This window comes from Rosa chinensis, chromosome 5 (genome assembly GCF_002994745.2).
Source record: "Rosa chinensis cultivar Old Blush chromosome 5, RchiOBHm-V2, whole genome shotgun sequence".
Classification (NCBI taxonomy): domain Eukaryota; kingdom Viridiplantae; phylum Streptophyta; class Magnoliopsida; order Rosales; family Rosaceae; genus Rosa; species Rosa chinensis.
In genome coordinates, this window is record NC_037092.1 from 31319492 (window position 1) to 31331575 (window position 12084).

The 12084-nt window shown below is 37.0% G+C and overlaps 2 protein-coding genes and 1 non-coding gene across 6 annotated transcripts; 2 read left to right on the top strand and 1 right to left on the bottom strand.

The window, feature by feature from the left end:
• The first annotated feature begins 2 nt into the window (after positions 1-2).
• On the top strand, positions 3-74 carry TRNAW-CCA. Its single transcript has one exon. It is a non-coding gene; the product is annotated as a tRNA-Trp (tRNA).
• Positions 75-354: 280 nt separating this feature from the next.
• On the bottom strand, positions 355-3735 carry LOC112166949 (putative beta-glucosidase 41). 4 transcript variants are annotated; one of them, XM_040519705.1, is made up of 13 exons: positions 3418-3453; positions 3263-3351; positions 3092-3150; positions 2663-2783; positions 2506-2577; positions 2329-2416; positions 1986-2241; positions 1783-1898; positions 1450-1673; positions 1100-1131; positions 916-1018; positions 733-841; positions 355-651 (listed from the first exon to the last, which is right to left on the bottom strand). In XM_040519705.1, the coding sequence occupies exons 4-13, from the start codon at positions 2721-2723 to the stop codon at positions 444-446; spliced, it is 1269 nt and encodes a 422-aa protein (XP_040375639.1). In that variant the 5' UTR covers positions 2724-2783; positions 3092-3150; positions 3263-3351; positions 3418-3453; the 3' UTR covers positions 355-443. The 4 variants fall into 4 exon arrangements, with proteins under 4 accessions (XP_040375639.1, XP_024159656.1, XP_040375638.1 ...); XM_024303888.2 differs by having other exon boundaries at positions 358-651; positions 2663-2738; positions 3263-3329; positions 3418-3734; XM_040519704.1 differs by having other exon boundaries at positions 358-651; positions 2663-2738; positions 3418-3449.
• Positions 3736-6759: 3024 nt separating this feature from the next.
• On the top strand, positions 6760-9816 carry LOC112202103 (organelle RRM domain-containing protein 2, mitochondrial). The gene is made up of 4 exons (XM_024343014.2): positions 6760-6996; positions 8109-8177; positions 8269-8375; positions 9467-9816. The coding sequence occupies exons 1-4, from the start codon at positions 6843-6845 to the stop codon at positions 9560-9562; spliced, it is 426 nt and encodes a 141-aa protein (XP_024198782.1). The 5' UTR covers positions 6760-6842; the 3' UTR covers positions 9563-9816.
• Positions 9817-12084: the final 2268 nt, after the last annotated feature.

Sequence of the window (12084 nt, forward strand, 5' to 3'; positions counted from 1 at the left end):
TTGGATCCGTGGCGCAATGGTAGCGCGTCTGACTCCAGATCAGAAGGTTGCGTGTTCGATTCACGTCGGGTTCAAAGATGTTTTTGGTATTCGTCTGTGTGTTTGGTTCTGCATCATTCTTATGTTGCTTCTTTTTCTTTTTACTTAAATGATTTTTAGTTTGGTAATGAAGAATACAGAGATGAGAAGGATTGAACTTTCTTGAGCTAATTTTCCCTTTGTTAACTTTTCGTTTGAAATAATCCATGCATTTTACATGTGCTTTAGTGTTTGGTTCTGCATCACTTTATATTTTTTTCCCCCTTTTTTCTTTGTTAGAATGATTTTAGTTTGATAATGGGGAATACAGAGATGAAAGGATTGGAATTTCTAGAGCTCCATTGAATTTTTTTTTTTTTTTTTTGTTCACTTTTGATTTGAAATAATCAAATAATCAATCCATTTTACATATGCTGTGTCTGCACAAAACTCTGATGATTGTTAACTTGGAGAAATCTTGTAAACCATTGAACAGAAGATTTAGGAATCCTCGTAAGGTTCTTCTTGTAATCGACATAGTAGAGCCCAAATCTGACAGTGTAGCCCATGTTCCATTCCCAGTTGTCAAGTAATGACCACACAAAATAACCACGAACATCACATTTGTCTTCCCTGTATTGATTCAGTTTTCTGTCAAGTAGCATTTACAATGTTAAATCAGGAAACATAGGATTTCAAACTTTCCATTATTACCTTATAGCAGCTGATAGGTTTGAGAGATAGTCCCTGTGAAATCGTATCCTCTTCTCATCATTTAAAGCCTTCTCCATAGATATGAAAGGTTTATTTGGATCATCCATACCTGATTTCACAATTGAAAGTGTTTGTTATTTCAAGAAAGTTTGATGGATGAAACTTGAACCTGAACCTACTCACCATTTTCTGTTATCATCACTGGGGGGTTCCCGTACTTATCTTTGATGTATCTTGCCAACTTTCGGATGCCCCATGGGACTATGCGTAACCAGCGAGAAGCTGCCTGGAGGAGGAAGAAGTGATGAGCTCTCTTAAAAATTAAACCAAGGTTTATTCAGGGCTATATCAAGTGGTTGAGACGTACTTTTTCTCCAATCGCCACTCCTCCTTTGTATTCTACAATCAAAATCAGGTATAACAGTTATCAGTTGAAATCCCGAATTCTTTTTGGTTCTATAACTTGTACTTTAAGCCTTTTAGGTAGTGCTTAGTTCACTAGAATGAACCTTGGAATGGAATAAGCATTCTTATTAAATGCTCACTTTCTTGTTTGGAATGGACGATACCAATTGCACATCTGACCAATTTTCACTACAGTCACCTTTAATTGTTTCCCTATTCATTCTTATTTGGATATCTTTCCATCCCACTCCTATGTTCATTCCAGCAGCCAAACACTACCAAGTGGCAGAAGATTGTTCTGTGGTATCTTACGTGTTGTAATGACTGCAGCATCAGATGTAGCATCCTGCAATATAAATTTTCGAATCCGTGTCCTGTCATTCCGAGCATATAATGTGGTGTAGTGGTTTATGCCGATAAAGTCCACAGATCCCACCAAGAATTTTGATACTTCCTGCGAAATCTCAGGTAATCGCTTACCCACAAGCTTCTTCATTGAGAGAGGATAGTCGCCAAAAAATAGTGGATCAAGGAACCTGATTCACTTTTTCCGTGTTATATATGTACTGTAACTTCTGTTTATACACAATTTTCCTTACTACTCCTAAATGGTAGGAATAAATAACATATTTACAAAGAAGTTACCATCCCAATGTGAATTCATTCGCTCTATGTGCTGCATCTATGTCCTCATCACTTTCCGATAGAGGTTCATGCCATTTTGCATCCAGTGCAATTCCAACCTGACCTACTTGTTTCTCCTAGGTGTCCCAACAGAAGATAAAAAGTAAAAACAAAGAATGATTACTAAAAGATTTTGGAGGTATTACATATACAAGTCAGGGTACCTTGAAAAATTTCTGGTACATATGATAAGTTGCAGCATGAGACAGGAGGATGTTGTGAGCAACAATGTATGGTTCAACGGATGAATTTCCTTTCTTACAAAACAAGTGACCAAGAATAGAACATCGCCCGGGAGCTTGTATTCCCAAGTCATAACTTTGGAGTGCATAACCATGAGGCTCGTTGATGGTGATCCAGTGCTTAACTCTGTCTCCAAACGCTTGGAAGCAGGTGAAGGCATATTGTTCAAAGTCTTTTCTGCGAGTGATTGAGGTATATATAATGCTTAGTTAAATCAGTACTCTTATAACATGTTCTGCATGTACGGTATTATAAAACACTCACACTATCTGTGTGCTCAACCATCCTTCATATCTGTCTTCAAGCATCTGCGGAAGATCCCAATGATATAGAGTCACCAAAGGCTGGATCCCTGATTGGAAAGAATTGTTTGACCTTTCAATAATGAATGTACTTCAAAAAAGAATTATATTCCTAATAAAAGGTCTTATTCATGGTAACCTTTTGCAAGCAAAGAATCTATAAGGCTGTTGTAGTAGCTTATTCCTTCTGAGTTGGGTGCTCCTGTTCCATCTGTTTAGGGATAGTTTCGAAAGCACTTAGTAGCTACAGGACAACTAGTAGCGAAGAAGATAATCTGAACAAAATCACATCTTACTTGGAAAAATTCTTGGCCACGATATTGAGAATCTGTATGCATTTACTCCCATATCCTTCATCAAGTCTACATCACCCTGTAAATTTTGAATGCTTAATCGCTATATGGCTAATAATTTATTTTGTTTTGCCAACAAGGAAGATAATGCATCATTGTCATCGATCATCATAATCTGAATATTCTTACTTTTGAATTTTATGCTAGTTTCATTATTTTTGCAAGATTCCTCAATATAATGTTCAAGAAATTACCCTTCTACCATTGAATGTGACAGGTTTTGTGCTCATTCGGTAAGATAACTCTTTGTCTAAACTAGAAAAACCTTGGATGAAATGTAAACAAAGTGAGTTGGAAGTAATGAGGTTGCTTGTTAGCTTAAAACTCTTCAAAATGAAAATACTGAGTCAACAAACGTCCTATTCACTTCACCTGAAATCTGTGATATTGATCTACCGCTGTGTCTGCATTGCTGAAATCTAAAATCTTTCCTGTTAAGCATATTAAAGAAGGAAATTAGGCAATTGCAAATCTGCTTCTCAGGTGATGAATTCTGTGAATTTTTGTGCTTCAATTAAACCTGCTAGTGAATATGAATTCTACCTGGTTTTTTTGTGAAAGTATCCCATACACTTTCTCCCTTGTTTCCTTCATTTACAGCTCCCTCGAACTACCAAATACAAACCTCATAACTGTAAAACTGCTCTTAATATGCAGGCCAGCTCCTAAATGTTGTTAAAACAAAAACACAGAAGTACCTGGTATGCCGAAGAAGCTGTTCCGAAAACAAACCCTTGTGGGAAATCAGCCCTGCTAAGAGATTGAGAGTTTGTAAAGAGTCTGGTCATCAGAAACAGGACGATGCATAGTCTCATGATGAAGTAGTCTTCAGTTTCCGAGCTGGAAATTCTTCTGGTGTTCCAGGTGAGTTTCCAGCGTCATTGAAGAATAAAAGGATTGCTTTCCGGGGATTCTAAATTTATAGAGGGCGTTAAGCTGCCTTGACTGTAAAGTGAAGAATATATGGAAGAAGAAATGGGCAAAAGCAGCCGCGTAGGAAGAAGGTGACATGTGTGATATTTTCTATTTGAAGGAATAGATATTTTCTTTCTTTTTCCTTATTTAACTTGGTTGATATATACACTTGACACGCCAGTAAGGGGTCGAGTGCCGAACAAATAAAAACTTTTAAGTTAATACGTATAAAAAAATAAAAAATTCAATTGAATTGTTCTGTCGCTCAACATTGTCACATGGAACAATTGACTAGCCCAAATTTTTCTCGAGGGTGGAAGAAGAGGTGTGATTGAGAGGAATGGTAAGCATCAAGCAAGAGTCCAAATGACGGGTAAACTTAAAGTCTTAAAACTTGAGCAATGGTACGTACCATCCACTGCAACCTCAGTTCTGGGTTGGTGAGAAGAGGACTAATATATACCACCTCCATTGCCGCCCTTTCTTTTGTTTATAGGACTAGGTATTGTTAGCCGCTCCTATCTGCATACATCACAAACGTTGTCGTCTTATTACAATGATGATTAGTTGAGAAACGTTGCCTTTTCCTAGATATTGTACAAGAAAGAAAGAAAGAAAAATGGTATTCTAGACCTAGATATTATACAACATGGATTTCTAGAGTAAAGGGATAGAGAACTTGGCGTGCAATTGCGTGGAACATACGGACTTATCCATCAAACCGGGAGACATGACAGATTTATACAACAAAAATCAAGCTTTTTGGTTCTACTTGTTTCTTTTTTTAGAATAGATTCTACTTGTTTTATGCAAACACAATTCTAAATAAAGATCTTTAACAAACATTATATATAAGGGAGCTCTTCTAATGAAGACCACTAAAATGAGGACTAGTTAATGACTTTTTTGTGAGATTTACTTTTCGATCACATTTTCGCTGTTATAGAGTCCTGTTATTCAGTTAATTCTCTGTTCAGTGTTATTTTATTCTACTTGTCCTTTTTTTTAGAATAGATTCTACTTATCTTATGCAAATACAATTCTACATAAAGATGAATCTTTTACACACATTATATATGTGCAGATTTGCTCACCTAAGAGACAGTTTTAAAGGACTGTGAGAGACAAATACATCTCAACCACATGTATTAAATATAAAAGCAGAAATTATAACAACTTAAAACTGTGCATTTATTTTCAGCAGTCAGATTCACTTGTCCCTCACAGTCCCTTAAAAACTGTCTCTTAGGTGAGCATGCCTTTATATATGTGATAGAGACTTGTTATTCAGTTAATTATTTTTTGCTCAATACTTCCATTGAATATAGATGACAGGGTGGAGAATAATATTATAATTAGAATTTATTTATTTTTCTCTTTATTCTCTGCATTTGGATTTAAATCCAATGACGTTTGAGTACAACTGAGCAGGAACTTGACCGAGTAAAGAAATAAGATTGATATGTCATACACCTAATGAGGAATATAACAAAAGAAACAACTAAAAATGTCCCATTTCGGTTAAAAATAATCAAGCCTCTATAGGTTTTATTATTAGGGACTCTCAAGGGAATCCGTTTGTAGCAGCTTGTAGAAATATTGGATCAGCTTAGGGATGGCAAAAATCCCCCGCGGGGCGGAGCTCCATTGGATACCCGCCCCTAATGGGGGGTATTTTCGGGGACAAATGGGGAATGGGGATGGGGATCCCCAATCCCCGCTATCTAAGATTGGGGATGGGGCGGGGATGGTATTGTGATCCCCATCCCCAAACCCGCCCCAATAATATATGCATATATTTAACTTATATATATATATATATATATTAATTTATTTTTTATAATATAAATCACAAATATATACATTTACTACTTTATTTTAATGGCTACACTTTTACTTTAATGGTGTTTTGACTTTTGCACTCACTGAATTATGATTTATGAATTTTATCATATTTTAAATTTATTTGTTGTAGATTTTGATTTTAAAAAAGGCAATATGAGATAAAATCATTTTATTTATTAAATTCTTATTGGGGATTTGGGGCGGGTTTGGAGGCTTAGTCCCCAGTGGGGATGGGGACGGGGAATCCCCAATATATTTTTATTGGGGATTGGGGCGGGGATGGGGGTAGATAATGACCCCGGGGATGGGGATGGTATTGTGATCCCCATCCCCAACCCGCCCCATTGCCATCCCTAGATCAGCTAATGCTTTGGTTGCAGAGGCTATAGCTCTTCATGAAGGCTCACACACAGCTCAGCTGCATAATTTATTGAAAGTTATATGTTGAAGGTGATTCCAAGTTGTTGATAGATTGTCTTTCTGGAAACGCTGCTGTTCCTTGGAGAATTCAAGTGTTGGTCAGAGACATCAAAATGCTGGCCTCAACTTTTCAGTCTATTATCTTTAGGCATATTTACCGAGAAGCGAACTTTGTTGCAGATCATCTAGCCTTTTTGGCATATAATCATGTACATCCTAAGGTTTGGTTTTCTTGTATTCCCATTTCTGTGTCTCCAGCATTCCATCTAGATCAAGTGGAAGGGGGTGTCTCTCGTGGTTTTGTTCTGTAAACTTTTTTCTGTCATAAACAAAAAAAAAACAAAAAAGCTCAAGTTCGAACGAGAATGGTGCATTAAAAATATCGAAAGGAGTTGCAAGGCTTTGGTAATAGTTTTTCAATAAAACGGAGGAAGATCTTGTACCTTCAAAAATGTTGGGCAAACCTTCATATGTCAGGTTTGATTGGGCCTCATTCCACTGGTGACATGGAGGATGGTCTCCCCCTCGGCTCTCCACGGTTTCCACGGACCGAATAACTCTTCTCGGCCCGTATCCACCATGTTCGAATAACTCTTAGGCTCAAGTTCTTACTAGATTCCATTTCCAAAAAAAAAAACACGAAACAAAGACATGTTTTATTTTGTCTATTGCTCTCTTTTGGGGTGTATACGGAAGTTTTGATCCTGGGTATGGAAAAAGCCCAAGTTGTCCAAGCCGAAGACCAACTTCATTTCCCTATGTCTAAAATGCCCACAACCATTTGCATTTCCACCTTCTTTTTAGGGGTATTTATGTAATTTAACAAGCATTTCAACAATTTAGAGGCCCATTTGGTGAATTTCTCTCTCTCTCTCTCTCGCTCTCTCTAGAAGGACCAGGGAAAGAAGGGTTTTAGCATAAACCCTTTGGGAACCGAATAGCAATGGCTTTGACTATGAGAGCGGCGGCGGCGGCAGCGGCGGGGCCCACTCGCGGCTTGAGACGGCTGTTCTCGACTGGCTTCGTTCCTCCGATGAACTCTCCGCCGCCTAATCCTCGAGTAGAGGCCGAACCAAGCACCAACCTCTTCGTCTCCGGTACTCTTTCCCCTTTCTGCCCCTGACTTTCTTCTAATTTACCTCTCTTTCGTATTGGGTTATCGCCGTTTTGGTCTGTTCCTCTGTAAAATTGGGAAAAGCTCGTACCTTTGTGTGTTGGTTTATTCAATGTTTCTGGACTTTAGGAATGTCTCTGGTGACGAAAATGAGAACAGATAACTATTTATATGTATGTGTTATTACTTTGGCGACCTAGAACTTGAAAACCCATCATAGAACTTGAACACCCATCAGTGATGGGTTTTTCGAAACATCAATTGATTTTGTATATATTGTAACATCAATTTCTAGTGTTCTCTTTCTCTGACATTTGACATTAGCTCCAAGTATCTCTCTTTCATTTGTGGAAGAAAAAAAATTGGTCAATACTACCGTTTTTAAGTGACTGAAAAATAGTGGCTGTGGAAGAGGATTCCAGGAACCCATGATTATGTAATACACCCTACGTTGTTTTTCTCGCTGCCAACAGTACATAGGTGATCTTGATGAAATGAAATTAAGATCACTTTCCTTTTAATGGTCTTTACAGAGCAATGGCAGTCCGGCAGATGTATTTCATTTGTTATGTCCTAACCATGTTAGGTCGATTTTAAAAAGACCGATTCCAACTCTTGCTGTTTTGTTAATATATAAATGCTTGATTAGCCTATTACAGTCCATTTATGTCAAGAATCAAACTAGAAGGAGACAATAGAATTTCAAATGTGTCCTTCTGTATGATTGTTACAAATCCATTGCATATACTGCCTCTAGTCATAATAAATACATTCTATGCAATGTCATTTAGTCCTTCTTAACAAATTTATCCTTGTTCTCAAATGCTAATTCTTGTCTGAAATCGTTTCATCCAAATGACTGATTGTTTCTGTTTCTTTTTGTTATTAAGTGATGGAAGGGCGTGATCTGTTTTTGTTTTAATAAAACTGAGATCATGTGGTGTTTTATGGATTATCTTGTACATATATGATCTTACAGCCATTTCTCTCCATATGTGGTGTTTGTGAGTACTTCACTAGTCTAGATTTTATCACACTTGAGTTCCCTTTGATGTACTTTGATTTGTATTGGATTAAATATCTGTTTGTTTGCAGGGCTTAACAAGCGTACTACCTCAGAAGGACTACATAAAGCCTTTTCTGCATTTGGTGAAGTAGTTCAAGGTGTTCTTCTGTGAAATTGTTGGCTTTTTTTTTTTTTTTTTTAATATTTAAATTCTTAGAACATAATCTAATTATTCTCTATTGTATACAGCTCGAGTGGTGACTGATCGGGTATCAGGATTCTCCAAGGGATTTGGTTTTGTAAGGTATTCAACCTTAGAAGATGCTGCCAAAGGCAAACAAGGCATGGATGGACAGGTCAGTTGGCAGTATTCTCGATACTGTTAAAGTTTGTTCGACTTTATACATTAAGCTAAAATAGATTCTCTTAAAAAATAGTTTTGAAAAAGCCAAATTAGATTTTAGTAATTTTGATGTCGCCTCCTCCACCCAACTAAAAGGGGTCTGTTTTACTATTAGGGTGATCATTGGGCACATATTGGCATGTAAATGCTGAAACAGTTAAAATAGTGAATGAAACTCTTTCTTAGTGAAAAGCATAAGCTCACGTCCCTAAGAGAAGACGGAACTTACTGATTATTTTTCTCAAAAAAAAAAAAAATGAAAATAAATGAAACTGAAAACACCATCATTATTAGCTCCTTTTGAAAAATATATCTTTTTTTCTGTTCCTTGTTTGATGGAAAATACATGCTCATGGGATGAGAATCTAAGATAAACATAAATACCAGCATGGCTAAGAAAACCCTACTGTTTCCAGGAACCGCTGAAGCAGTGACTCACGAGATTCAATTGTTTTGTAACATCTATTTGAAATGTTAATCCTCTCACTATAGCCAAGAAATCAACCCTTCAACCAAAAAGTCGAACTAATAGTTAAGTTTTCTTGTTTCTATCCACATAAACAAAAAAAAAATTGTGATACATATATATATACAGGACTGCACCCTTCTTCTATATCATCTTAAATATCTCTTTTCTGTAGTCTTACTCTGGGTTGTGGGACTTAATCTGCAATTGAATATGACAGACTAGTAATAGCCCCTGGTGGACATCTATATAATTTCTCTGTGGAAGTCCGTGGTTAGATAATCTCAAAATTATAAACATGATCATGGTGAACCCTTCTCAACAAGTAGGTTGTTTGTGCATTCCCTCTTCCGCCAAACCAAATGTTCTGTTGTCCAAGAGTTTCTAAGTTGTACACCTCTACATGAGTATCCTCACAAAGCTAGCCCTTTTACATTGTCAGCCCCACACAAATGCAGAAAGCATATAGGAATTGGAAATTTATGTATCATAATACTGAATATATTAAAAAACATATAACTTTTTTCATTTTTACTTGTCTATGTCGAAACTGTAACTTTTTGTTTTTGTTTGTGTAGTTTCTGGATGGTTGGGTTATATTTGCTGAATATGCAAGGCCCAGAACAACTACACCACCTCCTGAGAACAATTCAACTCAGTATGGCCGTTACTAATTCCAGTATTCAAAACGACAAGGTTATTCATTAATATATTTGTCAGGCGGACTCTTTGATCCTGTTTCATAATTTGGTCCTCTTGATTCCTTGATTCTTAAAATGGAGGAGATGATCCTAATCTGAGAACCAATAAGGTTGGAAATCATGTATTAAGATTGTCTGTTTAAGACAACGTGAAAGAACCCTTTCATTTAGTGGAACATGTAGAACTTGTATTGATCTATTCTTAATTTATTCCAGCTTTCCCATGATTTTGTTTCTTTTATCTTTAAAAAAAATTAAGTAATTGCATTGTTATGGCTCAGGATATGAAATTAAAATCGTACCTTCCTCGTCATTTGGGTCTAACCTTTGTGAATAGTTTTGATTGAAAACTTATATTACCGATGAATGGATACTTTCAAGAGTGATTCTCAAAATATCCTTCAGTTCATGTTGATAATTTGGATTTCTTCTCACCACAGTTAATATAGCTCATTACACACTATCTGAAGCTATATAACTTGTGTTGCCTCCAGATGATCTCTGAGTTTGATTTCTAGTCTACATCGCTCATCTTTAGCCAATTTACACTCGCTTCTTGTAGTGTAAGACTGAATAGGCATATGCTCCAGTGCAGGAGTCTGAGGCAAAAATAATTTGATTTGGGTGTAACTGCTCGATAAGACAGAAGGCTGTTACTTGTTAGTTAGTTTTGTTTTTTCCCTTTCCCGTAGCAATGTTCAATACCGACCCCTGTAAATGTACAATCAACCTTAACTGTTGAATTGTAGTAGTTGGTTCAGCAAAACACACCGAGCTCTCAATTTAATTGATAGTGTCTGTATGCCTACATCTTAGATTGGATTGGTTCGGTTTCTAGTATCATTGGGACTTGTATGACGATTAATAAAAAGAGGCAGGAGAAAAATCCTCAGAGATGAAGGAAAAGAAACTAGAGGTGTGGAGGAGAAAGAAAAACAATAAGTTGAGGAAGTCGTGAACACCCTATGCGGGATGAAGTTGGCACGTGAACTAGAATCAAGAACCTAGCTTGTAAGGAAAAGTTACCCAAATGCCTTTGAACCAACCCATCAATCCACCATGCTTGGGTTGATTGCAGATGCTTGCTGTTGCGTTAGACTCCCGGTGCGGGTGGTGAGATGGGAAGCTTTTGGGATCCATGCGGATGTCCTTTCAACGCCGAATTTGTTTGGAACTCACTGTTTCTCTAGTAAGATCGGGCTAGGTTCATTGTCGAGCTCCTCTCGGCAGATTTTCTAAGGCCTTGATCTTTGGGGCTTGTAGATTTGGATCCGCTTCTCTTGCTTTGTTGTTATAGTGGGTTTTGATGCATTGAAAGGGCCACAAACCTCCAGACATTAGCGACGGGTGAAGGTTAGAACTTGATGTTAGCTTGTGATGCATGTGATATTAAAAATGGTGGGATGCGTTTGATATTCAAAAATGTTGTTTACTTTGTATTACTCTTTTGTAATAATGCTACTGATATTTACTAGAAAAATTACTGTTTTTCTAAAAGCTACTGTCCCTAACTGAAAGGATATTGCCACTGAATTAATTTTATTCTCCTGAAAAATTATTGTTATTCTAAAAAAAAGTTATTGTCATCTTTTAAAAAATTATTGCCTTGAACCAAAAAGCTATTTTTAGGTAATAGAAAAGCTATTGCCCTGACTTAAAAGCTATCGACCATTTTCAAGCCAAACCCGCCTAGGTTCGCCTAGGTTGGATCTCCGCCGTTCGACCACCTTTTGACGGCGGACCAGTGTAGATTTGTTCTCTCATCAGCGCAAGTCCACCCACATCCATGGATCGCTCATCTGATCAATGATGATAATAAATTGAGCTTCGGAAGCTCATGATTTCACTAATGAATTCTCGTTGTTATCTGGAATTTTTATCTAAAATTTATTATATTTTTGATGTGAGACTTTTTAGATCAGGTGGGATATGTGCACACAAGACCACACGTCTTTAGAAAACAATAAATTAGGGCAATACAGATGGACAAAATTGAGCAACAATAAAAACTGAAGGCCAGGTAACATGTGGATGTTGACATTTCCGTTCACCTTGGAGCAAAGCTTTCCCAATCAATTTCAATCACATAACCAAGGGTTGCACCGTTGCACCAACTAGAGAATGAATTCTTTCGGGACACGAGATACAGTGCAATACCCTAGATCTGCATCCAAACCCGCAATACGTTCAACCCATCTCAGTCTCTATAAAAAATGGTTCAATTTATATATAAGTCTTGCATTTTTTTTATGTTTTCATTCACTTTTGCATTTTTATTTTCGAAAATACGGTTAACTCAAAGTAAGCAGTAATTTGAAGAACAATTTAAAAGCTCTGTCTAGTTTCCGATTATTAGAGAACCAGTCAGGCATGTATGGGGGATTTTCAGTTGTCTGTTATAAGTTAACCGAGTAAATTTCGGTCCCTGACCTAAGCATGGTAGAGTGAACAAAGTGTGTGTGTGTGTGTGGTTTTTTTTTTTTTTGCATGCCCCA